A 21875-nucleotide genomic window follows, 5' to 3' on the forward strand; every position below is an offset into this window, starting at 1 on the left:
AGAAAGGGTCCGTGTCCAAAGGAGATACCATCCGTAAGGCCCATAAACTTGATGGTGAAGAATGAGAGGTGTGGAAAGACTGTTCACAGCGATAGATGGTCGACGTGCTACATACATATGCTCTCATAAACGTTGCGGTGAAGTATACCAACTTTGCGAAGTGCCAACCACCTCATGGTACAGTCAAATCAATCCCACGGAGTCCGTCTGACAAATGTGTGGCTGGTGAGTCCTTGGAACCTGCAAAAGAAGCAAGGGGTCTCCTCTTAAAAAGTATTACTTGGTTTACCCAGATGATTTGTCATTCATTGTTTTGGAATGGCTGATGTCTTGGACTTGCGCAACGTGGAAGTTGACTGCTGCAGAAGGCAGTGGAACAGAATACTCTGGGTGTTCGAAATTTGACTGGTACAGAGTTGGAGGGGAAGCCCTTCCTCAAAGAATACAAGGCTGGTCCAACACAAAGGCACAGGTCAAAGCTACTATATAAGACAATTCGAAGGGGGGGGTATCTAGCCAAGTGCCCTTGGGATGACAGAAAAAATAAACAAGGCCCAAGAGGCATCAAGCAAAAAGACATGTGAAGAAAAGAAGCACTGAAACCGAAGAGAAAGAGAAAGGTGAAATGAAGAAAAACAAGAAAGAAAGATTAACATCGAGAAGAGAGAGGGAAGTGCAGAGGACGTCAAGTCGATTCACATCAAGTTCGCTCACTTCATCAAATGAGACCGGCACTGGGCGGCCGGCCTGGATTGGCCTCCATCCAGTCTCTTACCAGCTCCTCTCGCACGGTCTTGCACCAGGCTAGTAGAGCGGCGTCAAACTGCTTCCATGCGGCCTCGCTGGTGTTTTGCACTACACCCATGACATCGACCTCTTTGCGCATTTCCCACCGCAACTCGGCAGCCTTGAGCCAAAATCGCAGATTGTCGGCCTGGCGGTAAGGCTTTGCAACATCTTCATGGTAGGTTTTGATCTCGCCAAAATGACGCTTGGACTTTTTGACGGCAATATTATGCAGTTGCACCAGGTCACGGCCATCTCGAAACCGCTCCAGGAATGGCAAGGGAAGGGATTCCAGGGGCGTGTCATCAATGGCCGTCCATTCGGGTAATGTGTGTCCGTCAAGCATGAGGCTTCGCAGGAAGGACTCCTCCCGAGCGCGTTCCCGTCCAGACCAGTCTCCCCGCGCCCAGTCCCAGTTGTCGCGCTCTTGAGCTTCCAGGTCCTCCAAGGCCTTTTCGCGAACGAGCATGGTGCGTACCCCGTCAATCCATCCCTTCACCACACCGCGCTCCTCGTCGCGGAATCCACCGGCAAAGTGCCGTTGCGCCCATCTCTTCAGAACATCCAAGACATGAAGAAGATCCTTGCGAATCTCGCGCTCGCTCTTGATGGAGCCGAGGCGCTCCGGGTGTGGATGGGCGGTGTAGTAAATTTTGGCCGCGCGAATGGCCATCGTCACATCGTCCAAGATACACATCCCTTGGGCCTCCTCTTTAGTCTGCGGCGGGGCCGACTCCCGTGTAGAATCGTCATCTGATGCATCAGGAATATCTCCTGGAGACAGGCTGTTGCGAATGGGCGCGCGGGGAGGGGGTTGCAGCCCATTCTCAATGGCTTCCAGATTGCTCTCGGCCCGATCCAACGCCGTCTGCAGATCTCGGCGCATCGACACGACGTCGGGCGGTGGCGGGACATGGTGTGTCTTGATACTGTAAGTGCTCACAGTGGGGGGTAACATCACTTCCCCCTCCTCGTCCTCAAAAGTAGCCCCCTCTTCCGCCGAGTCTCCCATGTCCGTGGGACTGGTAACCAAGTCCTCCATATGCCGCTCATTTGGTGTGATCAGGACCCGTGGCACGTTGTCTCGAGTCTTTTTCTTGAACTCCTTGCCGCGGCCCGTCTTTCCATCCAGCAAGCCTGTGCGAGCAAAGTAGTATTGCAGGTGGGCGATACTGCCCAGACTCATGACACTATCGCGATGCCGCGCCGAGTCGGCGAATTCTGCGCCACAGGCGCGAACATACCCATGTCTGCGGGAGGAAGTCGAAATCGTGGAACGAGCATCAGCCGAGGTTGCGGACGAGGCGGAGTGGGAAGAAACGGACGAGAATGTGCGGTCCGGTGAGGAGTATGAAGAAATCGCGGGCGTCGCGGGAACCGATGGAGACGGAGATGCGGCGCGGGCAGGCGGCAACAGAGTCTCGTCTTGAGCTCGTGGTTCCTCCATGACTCGGAAGCTATGTGTTTGGTTGTGCGAGGATTCCTCGGTGGCTGTCAATAGTGTCGCAATCGTTGCCAAAGTGGCCTGAATTTGTAATGTGCGCTGGCTCGGCGGAAAGTGGGCTTCGTGCTCACACACCAGAAGCGGGGACGGTTTCTGGCCACTTTCTTCTTCTTCCCAGGGCACGATCGCGGGCCAAACGAGGAGCCAAGAAGGTGAATAGCGGTCTTCAGCGCTGTCAGACCGACGATGTCTTCTTGCCAACCGCGATGAGATTCAGAGTTGAGCCTTGCTGCTTCTCGGTCGGAGGGCCAACAGAAGAGACCAGATTGATCCAACGATCGATGAGAAACGTGACGGATCGCCGGAAGACAAGCTTCTTTGGGATAAAAGGGGTGGTGCCGAATTAGCCTGCAGGCTGGAACAACGGGTCAACGAAGAGGGGCGCAGGGCTTTAATTTAAGCAGCGCATTGGAAGTTTCATTCGGCTGTCACGGTAGAATTTCAGGGGAACTGCGGGTCAAACAAGCCATCGTTCACGTTCACCAGATTGTGGTCAGTCTTTCGGGATCCCTCGTCATTGCTCTGGGTAAAGGATGAGTTGCCCGACTGTACTACTACGCTCGACTGTTGGTCTAGTCGAACTGGACCACTTCTGCTAAGCGAACAAAGACGAAGAGACTGTGCAGGACTACTCTCACAAAGGAAATGAGCGAGGATGGACTGGAGGCTACAAAGTACAAACGGAGTCTTGCCCTTCGACGCCATCCATGTGGCATGTGTGTCATGCGTGTCATGTGGTCTGGTACTACTGTACAGGTAGTATAGTTCCAACATCTGATGTCACGGCAGGGGTTCTTACTGCCTAAGCTCTGCGTATGTGACTCAAGCGTAAATCCTCACATTCACTCAATCGATAGAGAGTTGCCAATCAAAGTGCCAGTCAAAATTGTTTCTGCTTTTCCTAAAAAGGCCTAGCGGGTGGGCCACCCGCCCGCGATTCAACCGAACATTGAGCAATGCAGTCTGCCTGCAGCGCCTGACGTCTTTACAAATCATGAATCATGACAATCTGATGTGGTGCTTCCCAGAGGCACCTTGAAAATGATGCATAATCTAAAAATAAATTGCGCGAGTGAAGAGACGCGAGCACTCAGCGAACAAAAGAAATGAAGGAGAGCAGAGCCAACACAAACGCCGGAGCTATGACAAGAAACCCAGAGAACAACCCACTCAATGTTTTTCGTCCCCAATGCTTAAGAAAAGATTTCCTTCCGCTCCCAACCCGTAGCCTTGAGATTCTCAATCCCCCGGGACGGATGATCACGGACGGGGTTCTGATACTTGGTCTGGTAAGGATTGGGATCGATCGCCTGGTTGAGGTTCGAGAGGGTGTGATTGACCTCGCGATGCTTGGCCTCGTCCGCTCGAATGTACAACAGCAGATCTCGCATGGTGCGCTTGTCTTCGGGCATCTTCCAGTACTGGACGGCAATCTCGGGGGCCTCGAGCTGGTTCCATTCCGGTAAATGGCCGCTCTCAAGCTCCTTGATGGCACGGGTGTAGGTCAGGACGGCCTCCTCCTCGAGATAGCCCACGAACCGGTGGCAAATCCGTGGCGAGATGAGGTATGCCAGGAAGAACCCATTGAAGAAGACGCCTTGAGCACCGAGGACCATGAGACGCATGAACCAGCCAGGCTCGGCCAATTTGAGGAAGGTGAGAAGGTGCATGCGCTCATTGAAAGCCTCTTCGAGCAGAGTTTCGATCCTGCAATGGCACCAACGGTCAGCATTGATGCGTCGGCCACGACCACCGTCACTCCCAGTTTGGGTGACGAAAGTAAATCACTGTGATACACCTACCATCCATTGTCACGCTTCATCTTTCGAAGACTGCGGAGGTGTCGCAACATCCCGCCCACCATGCCAGGTACTCCAGCCACGCTCTCCAGAAAGACGAATCGAGTCAACCACTTTTGTTCGGTCATCTTGAATCGTGCAGGGAGTTGCTGGCCCGGCCCGGGGTGTTTGTATCCGGTGATCCAATCCATGCCCCAGCGGAAGAAGCGAACTGTCCCCAGTGCTACCCAGTCAGACCAATCTCGAGCTTCTCGATGCGCCACTCTGACGTTCTGCATCTGCGCCTCGGTGTAACTGTCATTGACCGTGTCAGTATATGTCATGTCGAGGTGAGCGCCATGGAGGTTATCTTGGCTTACACTGGGTGAGCCCACGCCGAGTCTACTTCTTTCACCGCGGGATTCTCAGGCGGTGGGAAGTATTCTTTGATTTGCGGTTGTGGCGTTGAGGAGATGGGGCGTTTCGCCGTGTAGAACACCGGTGATGAGCGTTGGGGGACGAGGCAAGATGAGCGATTCCAGGTGGAGGAACCTGTTGAGCAGGTGCGCATGGCGAAGTAAAGGACGCTTTGTGGTCGAGCAGTGGCTCTGAGTGGCCTCACTCGTGATATCGTAGCTAGCGAGTTCATCTTCAGAAGAGTCGTAATGTGATCAATTGTAGGTATTGTTGAAGAAGTGTTGATGCTTGGAACAGATCAAGACAAGGTCAAGAGGGCGAGAGCCCAAGTGGGTTTTATACGACGCAGCACCATATGGACGACCACAACCAAGTACCAACCCCAACCCGAAAAACTACGAATCCCGAACAAACGCCGTAATGACTAAGCCCAATCAAAATCCCGACTCCGGTCTCCTCCAGACCACGTTTTTTGCCATTCGGTTCTTCACCTTCAAACTATGGAACAGGGCCAGGGGCCGGGGGGCAACCTGGTGTGCCTGAAGGCACTGGCAGTGACGGCATTCTCTCCCTTCTAATTGGCGACCAGACACGCCACGGCGATCGGCAAGCTTACCTGCAAAAATCCCCAAATACCAACGGTTCCATGCAGAACACGGACCCGCTCGGCCCCATCGTCTGCCCTGTGGCTCTTCGAGTCCTCGACGGGTGGTCTGGTCTGTCTATCTCATCTATTCGCCTGAGTTGATCGTCCACGAACAGGAAGCGAGTTCAACAAGCTTCCCATTATCCCGGTGGCACGTTCTTTGATTTTAACCGAGAACGAGCCTGTCATCTGGTGACCGTTCTGAAATCCCATACGGATCCAGGGACATGCCAGGTGACCCTCGGGAGGATTCGGGAGGGGAAAACCACCCTTCCTGCTCTGTCCGACATGGGCACTGAGTCACGGCCTGCCGAGAATCCGGTCTTTTCGGGGTCTGGGCCGCACTGCCGGAGTGCAGGTACATCGGGATGCAGTACTGGGTACAATGAAGCACAACTTGCATGGTCACTGACACAAAGTATAATGTACACTCGTCTCGGTATGGCGACTTTTTCCTACTCTAGGACAAACCCAGACGCCAAAACTATCGAGCACTGGCAGATCTCCAAGCGATAACCAACTAACTCGGAAACTCCTACTAGGTAGTAGATAGTAGGCACTCAATACTCACACATTTGAGGCCGATGGCCCTCGGAACTGTCTGCATGGATCTTGGATTTGTGATCCACCTCATTCACTCGGGATACGAAAGCTCATCCTGTCTCGATGTCAAGTTTCCCCGTACCTACTACTCGATCGCCGAACACTGGAGGACCAGGTTGCATCATAGGCCGAACGCACAGCCTCCTAGTCCCTTTCTTCGGTATAAACGTCTTCCGAGGGAGTGCTCTGAGCTTCCAATTTGATATGATGGTCCAATACCCCGCCAAGTAAACGGGCAGTGCACTACTATCATGCATCCCTGCGCTTTGGCTACTACCTACGATCCCTCCTATCGCGGTTAATAAAATGTACATTTGAAGAGTTTTTCGAGACCCCTTCGGTGGCGTGGATGCGATGGTAAATTTAACGTGGTGATCATTGAACCCTCAACATTGAATTTTGACAAAGCGAAATCTTCCGGAAAACTGCCCGCCCCGCAGTCTTCTTCAGTCTACTTCTCCTCGTTGTCTTTAGAGCCCTTGAGTGCGTGAAACCCCGACTCTCCTGTCCGCAACACCACGAAGGGTTGATCATCTCCTTCCTGCACACACATCTCTCGTTTCTCCAGCTTGACCACATGGGCATGACGAGGTCCCTTGTCTACCTGCTTGAGAAATTGCTCAATCAACGATTCGGGACCTTGCGCTTCACCCTCAACCTGTGTGGAGAATCGTGAGCTGATGGCGACCGGAATATCTTGAACTCGATAGATCGCGATGATCGACTCACCCTTCCACAGTGGGTGTTTCGGACCCAGCCATGCAAATTGTCCTTTGCAGCACACTTGAGGACGAAGTCACTAGATTGTTGGTTGATCACAAAGTTAGGTGTACCGTGTGGGACATGGGCACGGCTCCTCTGTGTGAGAAGTATGATGTCATAAACTAGTGCGGAAGCTGCTTGCTCACGTACCGAAACCCAACACCTATTGTTAATGGGAATCATTGTCAGTCCAAGAAGGCAGCTCGCTCAAGCAGATGAGCCTAAATATGTATCTTTGAACTCAATGAATAGCACAGAGGTTCATACTCCGAGAGGCTGTCGAAAGTCTTACTTACCTTGTACGGTGCCGTGGACCTTGAATGCAACCTAGAGCCCAAGCGAGTTAGCCAGATAGCAGGAAGGATGACTTCAGTGATGGGAATGAATCATGTAAACTTAAAGTCAGGGCCAGCTCCTTCCCAAAATATACATACTCTTCTACTGCTCATTTCGATGGTGGCTTTTGGCGGTTTATTAAGATGATAGAAGTTTGGAAGTCGCTGATGTTCATTGAGCTGGAATTTGAAGGCCTGAAAATCGGGGTGTCTCCTCGGTCTGCTTGGTGCGGGGAGACTTGATTCACGACATGAGGGCCGAAAGTGCTGAGCTAATCATTTCACGACTCAGGGGCGATTGAAGTCATTGAACTCCGAGATCATTCCAGAATCCAGATTAATAAATTAGCAACGGCCAACCCTGAAAGAGCACCCAGGGCTCGGACATTGACATGCCATATCTTGTCCACATCCATGATGCTCTGAAATTTTCACCCTACGATCGAGAACGCAGTATAGTATCATTCTGAATTTCGGGCCACTTGGGGACATTTTAGACTCAATGTTTCCGCAATTTACCCATTGGTACCCGTTGAGGCCGTTACATGGAGATTCATGTCGAATAGTCGATGAGGTGATTGCAGCCCTGTGAATCGGCTTGTCATGGAACTTGGGACGAAGTCACTGCTACCTTGGATAGTGCCGAGACCAACATTATAATCCTGGTCATCGGCGTAAGCCTCTCATGGAAAGCCAGTGTTCGACGAGGAGTGACATGCATTGGCAAGTATGGAGATTGAGTAAATAGAGAACTAGAAGGTCCATTAATGTTAAGCTCTCCATTCTTCCTCCTTGAAATAGTAGATTCGGTCACTAACTAATAAAGTACTACCTATTTCTTTAGGTAGGTATGTACCTTGAGCCTCATCACTTCGTACTTAATTGTAGGAAAATTTGAAGCTTCATTCGTACGTGAATCTCCTCTCATTCTCGACTCACCAGGATCAGGCAACATCGCTTCCTAGCAGGTCGGTAAGCCTATTTACACGCGCTATGAACGAGTTGAACAACTTAGAGTCATAAGCACTGCCAATCCTATGGCAATCATCCTATGGTTGACTTCAAGAATTATGTTACCTGCTACTGGCGACGGGGAGCTAAGGACAATCACCGATTGGGCTGTGCCTCGGCCGCTCCCCCCCCCCCCCTGAGGATCCTCCCATCCCCACAAATTCAAATCTCAGCTCCGTTCGAAGACTGTCACAGCTCTCTCCCTTCGACTGGCCATCGTGTGCGCCATGACCCTACAGTAAACCATGTCAGCCCTTCTTTTCTGGCTACGACGAATTTATTCGCTCGATACCCTCGACACTCGTTTCACGTCGACCGCAACAACCCCCGGTGTAGCTGCCGCTGACACGCGACCTCCAGCTGCCAAAGATGCTCGCGCCAACGCGATCGCCCAGGGCAGGCCGCCGCCGCTCTGGCGCACACCGGAATTCTTTGTTTATTATATCTTCTTCATCACACTCGTTCCATTGATGTTCAAAACGGTCGTGGATGCTTCCAAGGGTAAGTGTCGGCCCGCGGGGAGGCATCACTGCCAGGGGCCAACTCGACGGATGTTAATTACGGGCTCTGTCACTCAATAGACTCCCATCCGGTCTATCCTACATATTCTCATCTACTCTCACAGGGCTGGATTCCCGGTCGCTTGGTTGTAAGTCTCAATGGTCTTCATCTCGGCAAGGTCCTCGATTCGAGCCCGCACTGAACACTTGTGTGATTCCTCCCAGGACAACTCCGATGCGCAATACGCAGGTTTCCGCGACAACTTCCCATATCTGTTGTTGCTCGTCATTTCGCATCCTATCTTGCGACGTGCCTATCAACGCTTCGTAGCGACTCCCAAGACGGATCATAGAACAGCTCGGTCTCCCAGTGCGGCGGCAGATGCGCAATTGGATCAGCGCATGCGATTCGACTTTGCATTTGGCCTCGTATTCATCACGGCACTTCACGGCATCTCGGCCTTGAAGATATTGTCGATTTTATACCTGAATTATAAGATTGGAACAAGCCTTCCCCGCTCTTATGTCCCTGCTGCAACATGGACCTTCAATATCTGCATCTTGTTTGCCAACGAGCTGTGCAGAGGCTATTCACTGGAGGTGCTGGCGACAATCATATCTCCTGGCCCTGATTCTTCGAGTGATAAGCATACGGGGCTTGTGCAGTGGGCGAAGGCATTGGATAACTTGGGTGGAATTATGCCTCGGTGGGAAGTTCTGTTCAAGGTCACCATCTTGCGTCTAATCAGCTTCAACATGGACCACCACTGGAGCCTACAGTATCCCGCGACCAATGCGCTTGAAGTGAGCTCCAGCCGAGGACCTTCCCCTGTCCATTGAATAAAAGCTGACCATATCCCACAAGAAGAAACAATTAGACCCCGCGAATCTTTCTGACCGTGATCGTGTCAAGATTCCACCTGAAGCCTCGGCATTCAGTTTCCGCAACTACATTGCCTATGTTCTCTACTCTCCCTTGTTCCTAGCTGGTCCAATAATGACCTTTAACGACTATGTTTCGCAGCAACGGTACAAGGCACCGTCATTGACCGGAACACGGACTCTGCTTTACGGGATCCGCTTCCTCCTTACCCTGTTGTGTATGGAGCTCATCCTTCACTACATCTACGCCGTTGCAATCTCAAAATCATCGCCCAACTGGTCCCTCTTCACGCCCGGTCAGCTGAGCATGCTTGCTTTCTTCAACCTTCACATCATCTGGTTGAAGTTGTTGATCCCCTGGCGATTCTTCCGGTTCTGGGCCCTCCTCGACGGGATCGATCCTCCCGAGAACATGGTGCGCTGCATGTCAAACAATTACTCCGCGCTCGCTTTCTGGCGCGGATGGCACCGTTCATATAACCGCTGGATTGTCCGTTACGTATACGTGCCACTAGGCGGAGCCGGTGGTGCACGTGGTTCCTCAACCTCCGGAACCAGATCATCCTCTAAATCAGGCCTAATGGCCAAATTCCTGCAAATCCGTAACTTCTTGCTGGTCTTCACATTCGTGGCTCTATGGCATGATATTAATCTGCGTCTTTTGATGTGGAGCTGGCTCATCACGCTCTTCATTCTACCGGAGGTTCTGGGTGGAATCCTGTTCCCTGCGAGTCGCTGGCGTTCACGCCCCACTACCTACCGTGTCTTGAGCGGCATCGGGTCCGTGGGAAATGTGCTTACGATGATGATTGCCAATCTGACAGGGTTCGCACTGGGCCTGGATGGACTTCAGGAGTTGCTGACGAGTCTCACGGGATCGTACTCGGGTGTGGCGTATATGATTTCCTGTTGCGCTGTGCTGTTCGTCGGCGTACAGGTCATGTTTGAGATTCGGGAGGATGAACTTCGAGCTGGTATCAATTTGAAGTGTTGAAGCGAGGAATTGAGAAATTTCCCCGCATTTCTTGGGATCATGTCAGATGTCTGCCTGTTTGTAACAGGCAAGATGTTTTTGTTTGAAGCATAGCGTCAAATTGCGATTCAAAGAGTTATGCATTTTATCTCTTCATTGCTTGTTCTATTGCAAAGTCGTTGCTGAAACAGAGGGTAGAAGAAACGTCATGATATTCGTCTAGTCGTCAAGTACAAAAGGCCGGGAGAAAGGCGGAGGCACAGAACAAAATTGCTATCCACAACATCCCTGCGATACCGAAGCAGCAAAAGGTCCTTCACGTCCGCCTAAAAGAAAGCTCCGCATCTTGAGTCCTCATGCACCTTGTAACAATCCAACCCACACGTTCGCAAATGACAACTCTTGCACCGAATTTTGCCCCAATATCCACACATGCAGCAAAACGATCGGGGTAACTGTGTCGAAAGCGGCGAACCGACCCGCGAGGCATGATACGACAGGGCAGGTTCGGACAGTAAACGATCCATGATCCGTTCTGACGGTATTGTGGGCCCAAAAGAGCGCAGAAGAGGGTCGCTGTCATGTTCTGTCTTGAGGATCTTGTGTCTGTGGTTCTCGCCATCGTCCTCTGTTTTCGCATCGTTGGCTTCTGAAGTCGCGGGCACGGGCGTCGTGGCGGGGGCAGGCGCAGGCGCAGCAGCAGCCGCAGGGGTAGGTGTTGAAGGCATCGTCACGGTGGCAAGAGTTGAGCCGCGCTTCTTTTTCACACCGGCACCAGCAGGCGTCATACTGGCCGCCGCCGGCGTCGAACTTCGTCTCGGCGTAGCAGCAGTAGGTCCAGCGAGACCCGTTGCAGCAACTACCTTGACTCGCGATGGAATCACGGGCCCAACAGCGGCCGCGCCCACAGGCACACTCAACCCACCACCCCCCGCCGCAATCGCCGCATCTTCATCATCGATATGATTGCGGAAGGTCTTTTGGGAGACGAGGATGCGCCGCACGTTCGAGCTGGTTTTTGTTCGCGAGACTCGCGCGCCTGCCTCTCTGGCCGGTCTAGCCGGGATTGGAATGGACACGTCGCGCTGATTCTCACGGTCTAGCTCGGCGAGATGGCGGAGGATGGCATTTGCGCGCCGGGACGAGATATCGCCGCCCTTGCCGGCGTTGTTGATTCCGCGTTTGCGGCCGAGGGCCGGGGCGGTGTTGGCTTTTGCAGGAGCTTGGCCCCGGTCTGCGACGTAGGTGTAGCCCGGGGTTGCGTGGGTGGTTGTGTTTGCGAGGAGTTCGACACGAAACATTTTCTTTTGGGGCGTCTTGCGGATGTTGTGCCAACTTTTAGGTTCCTGGGTGATGCGGACACAGACTGTTTTTTTTGTGGGGAGAGGTGTTTGCGATAAGGAGAGAATCATAGTGAGGGCGAACCTTATCAGCTGGAGATGCGCGATAAGAGGGAGGTTTGGTCTGTTTGCATCATAACAGGGGTGGGAGTTCACTAACTTACTGTGGTTACCTTTGTCCTTGTAGTCCGGTACTGTTGCTGGGCAGCTGTCACTCTTCATTGCTCCAGTCGTGTCAATTAAGCTTCTGGTGTACCAAAGTTGCAAGGCACTGGAGGGTCATGTCGTGTCATATTTAGATATAGCGCAGGGGTACTGGAAAATGTATGTAACCTTTAGACTTATGCCATTGCAGCCTGGAACATCAGGTTTGATTCCAACTTTATGCTCGACGAATAACACGATAGAGAAAGGGAAAAGACGAGAAATATATAGCACCCAACACCTTCAAATGAACATATACCGGAAAAACCGGACGACTTAAGACGAAAAATTCAACTGGAAAGCCTTAGAACCAGTCACGCGCTTCATTTCTTCTTGAGGTGATCTACACGATCCTCAAGCTCGATGATATAAGATTGAAGCTTCATGGTAGCATTCTGAAGGGCCTATGTTACGATCGACCACAATCATCTCCTCTCAGATCATGGCCGGAGAGGAGAAGAGAGTCACATGGTCAGTCCTAATTTGTTTCATGATTTCTTCCCCAGTTGCCCCTTCCAGAAAAGAGGATTGTTTCCAGGGAGGAGGTAAAGCCAGGATTCATGAATGGAAGCCGAACTCACTAGAATGTCATCATTCAACATCTCGTTGGACACACGATAGTCGCCAAGGACGTAGTAGTAGACGGATGCCCCCGCAACTACAGCTCCAGTCAGAAACCCGAAGAGTCTGGAATATGGTTAGTCTCTTTCCTGCTCATGACTCCAAAGAATCAAGTGACAGCTTGCGGCAAACCACTGGCGTAGTACGTTGTACAATACATACCCTCCTCGGAAAGCCCCAACGGGCTTACGCGCTGGCAACGGTACGGCCTCCAGACGAGCACGAGACGTGGAGAAAGGTCGAGCTACAGCCCGACCGTAGAGCACTGGAAGGGTCCCGAGACGAAGCGCCATCGTCGGAGCCGGATTGACCATGAATATGACAGAGAAGCTGAACTGTCCAAAATACCGTGAGCAGGTACTAATGGTGCCCTTGCAATTGTTTGGATGAACAAGAGAGAGATGCCGGTGGCAAGTGTTCGGAAACAAAGTGATGTGACGTCTGGCGGGTGGGGAGAAACTGGAGGATCGGTCCACACGCGCCCGGGGCCGGCTAACGTTCCTTGATCTTGTAATTGGAACAGGTAGTTGGTACTTGATGAATACTTCAAGTTTACTGTCGACATGCTGGTACTTGGTACGAATTCCGCACAGCTGCAACACTTACCGAGTACCTTACCAGGCTGGATACTAAGTATAGTTCCAAACTGTAGGTACCTAACTGTCGATTAGGTAGTAGTAAGTTCTATATCTATTGCTGCTCATTCATCTAGGTTGCCATCAAGTAGCGAGTTCTCTTACACATGATCTGCGTCGTGAATAGTAAATACTCAACATCGAACTGAATTAGATCTAAGGTCCACTACCTTGACCTATGAGGCTGAATGCTGTTGCAGACTATGGGAATTAGAGTGCCTTGCGAAGCAAAACCCATACATCTCTCACAGTGGATAAATGCATCTTCATGCGAAAGTCAGCCCCCCAGACTTTCGAGGCATGCAGTCCAATGAATGCGAGCGAGGTCAGTTGAGTATCAATGCCACAGTGATATTTACATAGATAACAGAAGGCCGCTCCGAAAGCGATCATTGGAGCAATCTCAGCTCCTAACTGGCCATAGTGCTTTCGTTGAACAAATCGCCCAGGAGATCATTCTGGCAAAGTTCATAATCCACGCTACCCATTCCATAATTGCTCTCAAACACATAGATACTGAGTCGATTGAAAAAGGGACGCAAGATCCGCTCAACAATCTCGTCCTTGGCGGTCTCCCGAATTCGATCAGAAATGAGCCACGGTCGTTTGAAGCCCGGACGCGCGACAGGTTCTGAATTGTCACCAGGAAGAGGTGGAGAGAAGATGCCACGCGGTCCGAAGCTTTGGGAGACCTCATCGGCCAGGGACACTGGTTCCCAGCGGTTCAGAGGATAAACGGCGTCAATCGTGTCGGTGACGTAGAGCCATTCGAGAAGCTGGAAATCATCAGGAGCAACGGTAAGGAGCACATCGAGGAGTTTACACGCCTGAAGTAATGAGTAGGGGTTAAACAGTTCGGCTTGAGAGGCTCGGGGCACTGTCGCAATGGCTTCCTGTATCTCGACGTTGATCATGGGCCAGAACGGTGCAATTGCGTTTGCTGATGTCTTGAGCACCACAGCGCGGATGACCATAAAGATCTCGGACCGAGTGGCAGATGATGGGGACGAGACATGAGTTGCCGCGAGAAGATCCTCAATCTTCTGAAGCAGCCCTGGCAGCTCAGCAACAAAGTAGTCGCGATCGGCCGACAAAATCAAGAGAGCAATGCGACGAAGGTTGAGCTGGGCCTTTCGGTCTGCCTCAAGTCTCGCGGCAGATGCGCCCACTCCAAACATGATTCCCGCCGCACTGGGTGGTGGAAGGCGGGTGAGAAGCTCGGGTAAGCGATCCTTGTCGGATAGTGTCCACTGCCGCAAAAGCTCCAACCAGTTGCTCTTGACTAGGTCTACGTGGATGCCGAAGAATCGAGGATCATTGAAGGCGTCGGCGATGTCCTTCTTCCAGAACTTGGCTGCAGCGGAAACCTTCACCATTTGCTGTAATATAATCATCACATTGCGGTTCAGGTTGTTGGGAAACAGACGGGAGCGAATCAAGGGGCCGATCACATTGGTGGACACAGCGCTAATGGCGGTGTTGATACGATCAGTGTCGCCTAGAGTCGTCAGGAAGGAGGGCATTGATTTTGCGAGAATACTAAGCATGTCATCTGGACCCGTATGTGATACAGCGGTATGGTCGTAGTCGAATGAATGTCTAGCCATGAGCCCAGCCTCCTGATTCAGTCCAAGAGGCTTGCTCGTGAACACAGCCGTCAGTAGTCGCAGAACCACATCCTGTCAATCACGGGTCGTTAGTCTCTTTCACACGGTCATATACAGGCGGAAGCATCAAATAGTAGACTTACCCCAAGTTCCTTTCGCATTCGTCGATCTTCGCCAAAGGTTGTGTTTTCCAGCTTCGTTCCCAAGATAGCCGCGAATTCTATCAGTCGAGGAAGAATTTGACGGTGCGGAAAAGGGTTGCTGAGCACATCGCGGAGGAAGGTGGTGCAATCGGTCCAGATCTCGTCAAGAACATCATCGTCAAGCGAGCGTGCATACGCAACCAAGAAACTGGCAAGCTCAGATTCGGAGACACTGGATGTTAGCGACGACTTGCGGTGCTGATCTAGGGCGGCAGGGTTTGTTCGTGTGTAAATCGCATTGAACACCGCGGGAATGGTAATCTTTGGGCTGGATCCGTCAAGGGTATGAAGCAGACTGAAAATGAGCGAGGCTGTCTTCATGTCGGACTTGGCCCACATCTCTATCAACGTTTCCAGGCATTCCAAAGCCTCAGCATCGAAGAAATGTTCGAGAATGCGTCTGGTTCTGTTTCGCATGCGTAGGGACGTATACTGGAAGGACGCAATTGACTCCAAGTCCAATGTGAGCCCCGCACCATCGCCAGCGCCCCAGGCCCAAATTGAGAAGCAAAGTCGAACTGCGTCCTGCAAACAGAGCAGAACCGTCAATCGGTCGTTAGCAGTGTTTGGCTTGCCCTGTGTGCCATCGGAGCTGAAAACACCAGAGACCATGTTCCCGAAAAAGCCTTGAGGCAAGTCTGGACTCTTGGAAACAGGAGTATGTGACTCTTCATGGAGCAGCCGATCATGCGCATGTGCAATGCAAGTCTCGAGACCAGTAAGGAGAGCGATAGTCACAGGCTCGGAGCGATCCATGGCCCAGCCCTCCGTCTGTTGAAATGCTTGCTGGAGGTTTCCAAAAGAGACATGGACCTCCTTACAGAGGCCCTCCACAAGCACCAAAAGATTCTGGAAGATGGATCGGGAGAATAGTGGAAGTGCATCGCAGAGAAGGCTTATCCACTTGTCCAGAATATCCCGTGATTTAGGGGAACTGATGCCTTTGAGCAGACAATCCAGCAGTTGCTCAGGCGGCTGGAAAAACTGAGGTTGTGGCGGTGGCTTATCTGCTTTATCAGTCGTGAAGGACAATATCGAAGGGCTTGTCAAACGTTCACGAGATCGCGATGGCGGGCGCTGTTGCTTTGGCCGAGGAGGGTGAGGCGGTAGGTAGGCATGGGCAAAGCGTACTTTGAAAGAGGCAAGAAGCGCGTCGATGAGGGCCCCTTCGACTGCGCTGCTGGCTTCTTGATCAGGAGAGGCTAGAAGTCGATTGACCAGTACGCTGTCAATACCAGATTCCACGAGATCTTGGGCACCAGGTCCTAGGAGAAGTTGCCGCAAAAGTTGTAGCGCAGACATTTGCAATTTATCATTGTCGGAGCCGATATGTGTTGTTCCCGCTACCTGACCACGAATGATTTGAAGACAGAACCGGAACAGCGAAGCATGCAGGCTGTTGGAGTCTGCGCTATTACGCTGACCAGATACGTCCGATCTCCTGTCAAGCTGAGTCGATGCTGATTTGAGCAGCGTGATCCATCCGTGTTGCGAGAGAGTCGAGATAATATTTGAGGCAGTGCGCAACAAATAGGTACATTCTCTACGGTCATCTCCGGAGATGACCTGATCTTGCCCTGCGCCAAGACTGCCTCGATCGAAAATTTCATCCAGCTTGGAGATAAGAATGTCAAATACCCTATGTTCAACAGTCAGAAAAGGGAAAAATGAGGCGAGACCGATATATTTCTTGCCTATGAATGGACGGGAGCTCCTGCAACCACTGCTGAACGCTTTGTGGGATATCGCCTGGCTCCTGTGACAACAAATCTAGCACAACGAACAGCGGACGCTCAAGCAAAGAGCATTGGTACGAGAACGCAGTTCCTCCGACTTCTAAAACTTGTTTTGGAGGCTGGTCGTGTCCGCCGTAATGGCTTTGATTCCACAAGACGTAAAATCTTTCGGCTTGTTTCACTGAAGAAAGATGAGCAGAGCCATCTGATGACGCATGTATCATCAGGGAGGTAATCGAGGCCTCAACTTGATGTTCCACCCATGACAATGAGTGAAGCAACCACAAGCAGCGCACAGCTTCAACGTGGAATTTAGGGCACAATGGGGCTAGATATTCCCAAAGCCTGTCAACAAGAAGAGGTATGAGGGCTGATGTGTCAGAATAACTTGCGTAGACTCCCGGGCTCTGAGTAAAGTAGAGACTAGTAAGAACAGTCGCAATCGTTGTTAAGACTTCAAAGGACGATGTAGTCATGCTGGCAGTCGCTTGCTCTAGTCGAATCGAAATGGCGTCAATGAATCTCCTGTCCCGAAGAACGCGCGACTTCGGAAGTTTTTGGAGAAGGTTGATGAGGATACTTGACTTTTCATTGAAAGCAGCATCCGAGTCTTTGCTCTCAAGGGCTTGAATGGATAAATCATGAGCTTCTTTGATAATCAATTCGCTTAGGTGCTTCGGTGCAATGGGGAGAGCCGGAAGTTCAAGGCTGCTCTTGCAGTTATCGTAAAATTGGTGAATTCGAGGAAGGATGTCGTCTGCCTCGATCTTGATGTCCGAAGCAACAGGCTTTTCTGACGAAGTCTTCCGCGAAAATGCACGCTCGGTGAGTAATGCCATTAACAGCTGAAGCACCGCGTGTGACGATTTGAACACCCCTTGCCTTATTGCCTTTGCACCTGTGGATAAGTTTGGTGGTGAAGACAGCTCCCGCATTTTAACAAGGATTGATACTGTCAGCAAAGGAGCGTGAATCTGCGCCATGTCATCTTCGCGGACGTTGAAGTTTCTGAGAACGAAGGCTGCCAGATCTAATTTGTGCAAGATGCGATCGCCGCCACTTTCAATCTCTGCCACGGTGAAGTCAATCAAGCCTAGAAGCTCTGCGAAGATGACACTACTCTCGACGCCGTCGAAGAAGGCGCTAGCACTGCGGAATACCTCTTCAGAATGGGCCTTAGACGCCTCCTTCTCGTACAGCTGAACACTGTTCATGATTGGGAAGAACACAGCTGGCACAATTTGGCCACCAATCTCCCATCGATCCATCAAGGACAGGGCGATCCGGAATGGTCTCGTTCGGTCGGAGGGTAGACTGGGCTTTGTGTTGATCATCTTGAGAAGTCCATTGATCAATGGTTGCAGGCCAACTCGGCTAAAATACTGTGATCGCAAAGCCTCACGAGATTCAGCATGTCCCGACCGTGCAGTGTCGGACGATGACTGGGGCCCCCCGGTCGAAGGTCGATCATGTGTTGGCTCCGGTCCTAAAAGCCACGACCACAGCCGGCGATTCAGGCTCATGTCTCGCCTCGTCACTACACCCACAGCAGCAATGATGAGTAGCTCGAGATCGCGATCAGCGATCTGAGATTGTAATACTGGGGAACTGAGTGGCAAATGAGTGACCAACAGATCAAGGAAGTTTCGCTGCACCAGAAGCTGCTCATCCTGGAGGCCGGTTGCAAAGCAACGAATTAACAAACCAGGCTCTGGCTGAATGACAGAGTTCGCGGCTGCTGAAACCCGATCCGAATCGTCCTGCGCTTCGCTGTCCCTCTTCGTGCGAAGGCGATCATCGACAATACCTAGCCTTGGAAGGTAACGATTCAAGTATGCCAACACACCTAGCCGCCGGCTGCTGTTGGTAATGGACGCCAGAAAGAGACATTGCCAGAAGTATTGTCCAGACAGACCGTCTTCGATCTCGGCAGCCCTCTGGGTCTCAAGCTTCCCCGAGACATCCCGCAGCTTGTTCACAATTCTCATTGTAGGTTCGAACTCCTCACTGGTCTCCTCTTCCAGCCCCGGTAACAATGCGAGCAAAATTGCTTTGAAAGCCGGTCTCAAGGCCCATGGCTCCAGATCGAGGATATAGCCCTCCACCAGCGACAAGAAAAGCGGCCGAACAGTGAGCGATGCGAAGGTTAACGTCGGGGCAAGGCCGGGAAGGTACAATGCAAGGTCGTGTGAAAGACCCTCGAGCTGATAATGTACGTAAGAATAAGTTTTATAGCCATGGAAACTGCGGTAGATTTCGGCGTACCTTAATCAACCCAAATATATAAGTGTAGACTTCTAGCGCCTTTTGGTGAACGCCGGAGGGCAATGAGGGGTTGAGACATTGAGCGAGTCGTTTCGACACCAACACTTTATGGGGAACGACACTTTGATCTGGAGGATGGCTTTGTAAGGCCTGGAATCTGTCAGAATCAAGAATCTACCCACGCAAAATGAGCTGCGGCTGGATACCTTCAACAGCCGACTAAGGAAGGAGATGTAATCGGCCCATTCCTGTAGCGCATTGTCGAACAGCGACAGGGCGCGCTCGACGCTAGATGCATATCGTCGGTAGCTCTTGTCCTTTTTCAAGGATCCTAAATCTCAGAGAGTTGGTCAGGATGAAGCGTCGAGCATCGATACGGCTGTAGAGCTGAGACAGACCTTCCTTCCCCTGTAAACGCGTACGTGTAAGAGAACTTTCGGAGCTTGCGGGGGAGTCCGACCTCGGAAAGGCACTGGGATCAAGGCTCATGGTGCCAATGACGGAAGTTGAGATATATTCAGAGCCACAAGAGAGCTTTCCGTCATATTTGGGACATGAAGAGCAGAGTTGATAGACAATGCAGGGCTAGATGCCTGGTCAGTCTCGGCGCGGACTCTAGGCGGCTGGCTGGTCTGATGTTTTGTCCGCCTTTCGAAGCTCCGCCGTCTTGGGCTCCTCTCCGCAATCGACGTCACGGAGAGCTCCCGCGTTAAACTCACCAGCCAACTGTCTCTGGAAGCTGGTTCTTCCACTCTTTGAAGCTGGAGATGAATGGTGAATGGTGAACGACCGAGCCTGTGTGACCAGCGACTCAAGAACCAGGCGCTGAACTGTCCAAGGAATGACTGCGGAATGACTGCACCACGCTCTGCCTCTGCTAGCCCGTCCTCGGCCGACTGGTCCGCTGCCAGCTCACAAGATGCCACAGCTTCGCCCGCTTCAAAAACAAATGTCGCGAATCATGATCCAGTTTTGGAGGAGATACGTCCTCCGCTACCTCCAAGGCCGACTACATTAAGTTTGCTGAATGATGAGACGGCCGCGCGCAATGTGGGATTGCAGGCTGAAGCTACTACCGCTGTTTCCCACGCGGAGATAGAAACGCTGGCTCCCGAGCCCAGTGGAAGTACCTATTCGACATTGGCTGTGCGTAATTTGTCCGATGGACTCAAAGCAAAAGCAAGTCTTAGTCATTTGGCGAGCGCAAGGGGAAGCGAAACGGCCGACTCAGCGAGTATACGAAGCTCGATCCAGAACAGTGATCCTGGCGACGTTGAAGTTCTGTTCAAGGACTTCGCACCAACAGTGCCTGCCGATCACATGGATACCAAGAGTCTGCTTCATTACCCCGAATGCGCCGCAGATGACATCGGAGATGTCGAGTTTGCAGAGGAATTCGAACCCGTGGGTGAGCTAGATGAGACCGCCGCCAATGAGGATCTACTACTACAACGCTGGAAGAGCAAGAGGAAACACTTTCTGATTATTTCCGCTGCTGGTAAACCGATCTGGACTCGACATGGTGATGGTGGCCTAATCTCGACGTACGTTGGTGTCGTGCAAACGATTATATCATTCTATGAGGATTCCAATGATCATCTTCGGAGCTTTACGGCCGGGGACACCAAGTTTGTCATCCTCACTCGCGGTCCACTTTATCTCGTTGCCATCAGTCGCATGCTGGAGAATGATAATCAACTCCGTCTCCAGCTCGAAGCATTGTACATGCAAATCCTGTCTACATTGACTCTTCCATCCCTGACTCACTTGTTTTCTGTGCGGCCTTCCACAGACCTCAAGAGGCCTCTACAAGGCTCTGAGACGCTCCTTTCTTCGCTAGCAGACAGCTTCACCCGAGGATCGCCATCTACTCTCTTGTCAGCTCTTGAAACCCTAAAATTACGCAAAGTTCACCGCCAAGCCATCAATAACGCTCTTTTGAAAACAAAGTCAAAAAATCTCCTCTACGGACTGGTAGTCGCTGGCGGTAGGCTTGTGAGTGTTGTGCGACCTAAGAAACACTCGCTTCATCCAGGCGACTTGCAACTTATTTTCAACATGATATTCGAGGCCGATGGTATCAAAGCGGGCGGAGGAGAGAGCTGGGTGCCTGTCTGCCTTCCTGGATTTAACAGTAGCGGTTATCTGTACATGTATGTCAGCTTTATCAAGCTAAACGCTGACACAGATGACCATGAGGATATTGTGAAAGATGAATCGGTGGCAGTGGTTCTGATCAGCCCGGCTAAGGAAAGTTTCTATGAGATGCAAGGAATGCGGGACTCCCTTGTTGAGGTAAGCTCGCAGACCGAGAATATATTTGAAGTGCGAGAGCTGACACTCATTGCGTTTTTGAAGCAAATGGAGAAGAATGGAAGCATGCAGGTAGTTGCGGCTTCGATCGATCAAGGTCGGCCGGCGACAACTGACATTGTCCCCGGCACGGTCCTCCACCACTTCATGTACAAGTCGCGAGCGAATGTTCAATTCACAATGTCCGAGTATTCTCCCGAATTTACAACCACTGCCCGCAAACGCAGGTCGGTGTCCTCTTTCCCCTGTTTCCTGCACCTGGGACGCGCAGAAATTGAATTGGAGATTCTAACCTCGTTGTCACAGACTGATGTCAGCCTACAACAATATTCACTCGAGCATTCATGCAAAGAACAGCCAGATCAAAGTGCATTATTGCGTATCGAAATCAGCCAGTACTTTTGCTTGGGTGACTCCGATTTTTGAGCTTTATTGCGTCGCAGAGCCTAACGCGAACCGCAAAGCTTTGGTTCAGGGCGCTAGTAGGATCGCGCAGTGGGCACAGCGTGAAGAAGAGAGACTTTTTATCATCGGCGGTGCGGTGAGTGGATCTGGAAGGCCCAGAGAGTTCACTACGGGCAGAACTGACGATTCGACAGGTCTTCTAAAGCCCATTAAAATGAGCGGCTGCATTAATCTCATTCCGGATTTTCAAAGAGACGCATCCCGATCAATTTACTGATTGCGCCCCCGAATGGTGTAATTATCTCGACAACGACAATGCCGTTGGGCCACTACTCGAAGGCCAAACCTG

At 51.6% G+C, this 21875-nt stretch overlaps 8 protein-coding genes across 8 annotated transcripts; 2 read left to right on the forward strand and 6 right to left on the reverse strand.

Annotated features, from left to right (window-relative positions):
- Positions 1-718: 718 nt before the first annotated feature.
- Positions 719-2233, reverse strand: N7539_000959 (uncharacterized protein; the record flags this gene model as incomplete). The annotated part of the gene is made up of 1 exon (XM_056930563.1): positions 719-2233. One exon carries the CDS (start codon positions 2231-2233, stop codon positions 719-721), a length of 1515 nt encoding a protein of 504 aa, XP_056794856.1.
- A 1250-nt stretch (positions 2234-3483) lies between these two features.
- On the reverse strand, positions 3484-4717 carry N7539_000960 (alternative oxidase; the record flags this gene model as incomplete). The annotated part of the gene is made up of 3 exons (XM_056930564.1): positions 3484-3997; positions 4093-4383; positions 4449-4717. 3 exons carry the CDS (start codon positions 4715-4717, stop codon positions 3484-3486), a joined length of 1074 nt encoding a protein of 357 aa, XP_056794857.1.
- A 1468-nt stretch (positions 4718-6185) lies between these two features.
- N7539_000961 (acylphosphatase) lies at positions 6186-6679 on the reverse strand (the record flags this gene model as incomplete). The annotated part of the gene is made up of 3 exons (XM_056930565.1): positions 6186-6392; positions 6464-6592; positions 6647-6679. 3 exons carry the CDS (start codon positions 6677-6679, stop codon positions 6186-6188), a joined length of 369 nt encoding a protein of 122 aa, XP_056794858.1.
- A 1408-nt stretch (positions 6680-8087) lies between these two features.
- N7539_000962 (putative glycerol:H+ symporter (Gup1)) lies at positions 8088-10218 on the forward strand (the record flags this gene model as incomplete). The annotated part of the gene is made up of 4 exons (XM_056930566.1): positions 8088-8343; positions 8424-8491; positions 8568-9146; positions 9208-10218. The coding sequence occupies 4 exons, from the start codon at positions 8088-8090 to the stop codon at positions 10216-10218; spliced, it is 1914 nt and encodes a 637-aa protein (XP_056794859.1).
- A 305-nt stretch (positions 10219-10523) lies between these two features.
- On the reverse strand, positions 10524-11609 carry N7539_000963 (putative HIT finger domain protein; the record flags this gene model as incomplete). The annotated part of the gene is made up of 1 exon (XM_056930567.1): positions 10524-11609. The coding sequence occupies one exon, from the start codon at positions 11607-11609 to the stop codon at positions 10524-10526; it is 1086 nt and encodes a 361-aa protein (XP_056794860.1).
- A 455-nt stretch (positions 11610-12064) lies between these two features.
- N7539_000964 (uncharacterized protein) lies at positions 12065-12655 on the reverse strand (the record flags this gene model as incomplete). Its single annotated transcript, XM_056930568.1, has 3 exons — positions 12065-12145; positions 12323-12428; positions 12525-12655. 3 exons carry the CDS (start codon positions 12653-12655, stop codon positions 12065-12067), a joined length of 318 nt encoding a protein of 105 aa, XP_056794861.1.
- A 752-nt stretch (positions 12656-13407) lies between these two features.
- N7539_000965 (dopey family protein) lies at positions 13408-19297 on the reverse strand (the record flags this gene model as incomplete). The annotated part of the gene is made up of 6 exons (XM_056930569.1): positions 13408-14676; positions 14748-16446; positions 16487-18747; positions 18809-18958; positions 19015-19139; positions 19207-19297. 6 exons carry the CDS (start codon positions 19295-19297, stop codon positions 13408-13410), a joined length of 5595 nt encoding a protein of 1864 aa, XP_056794862.1.
- Positions 19298-19579: 282 nt separating this feature from the next.
- On the forward strand, positions 19580-21729 carry N7539_000966 (guanine nucleotide exchange factor MON1; the record flags this gene model as incomplete). Its single annotated transcript, XM_056930570.1, has 3 exons — positions 19580-21348; positions 21428-21662; positions 21721-21729. 3 exons carry the CDS (start codon positions 19580-19582, stop codon positions 21727-21729), a joined length of 2013 nt encoding a protein of 670 aa, XP_056794863.1.
- Between the last annotated feature and the right edge of the window lie 146 nt (positions 21730-21875).

Source organism: Penicillium diatomitis (assembly GCF_028827545.1).
Source record: "Penicillium diatomitis strain IBT 30728 chromosome Unknown utg000001l_segment0_segment0, whole genome shotgun sequence".
Lineage (NCBI taxonomy): Eukaryota > Fungi > Ascomycota > Eurotiomycetes > Eurotiales > Aspergillaceae > Penicillium > Penicillium diatomitis.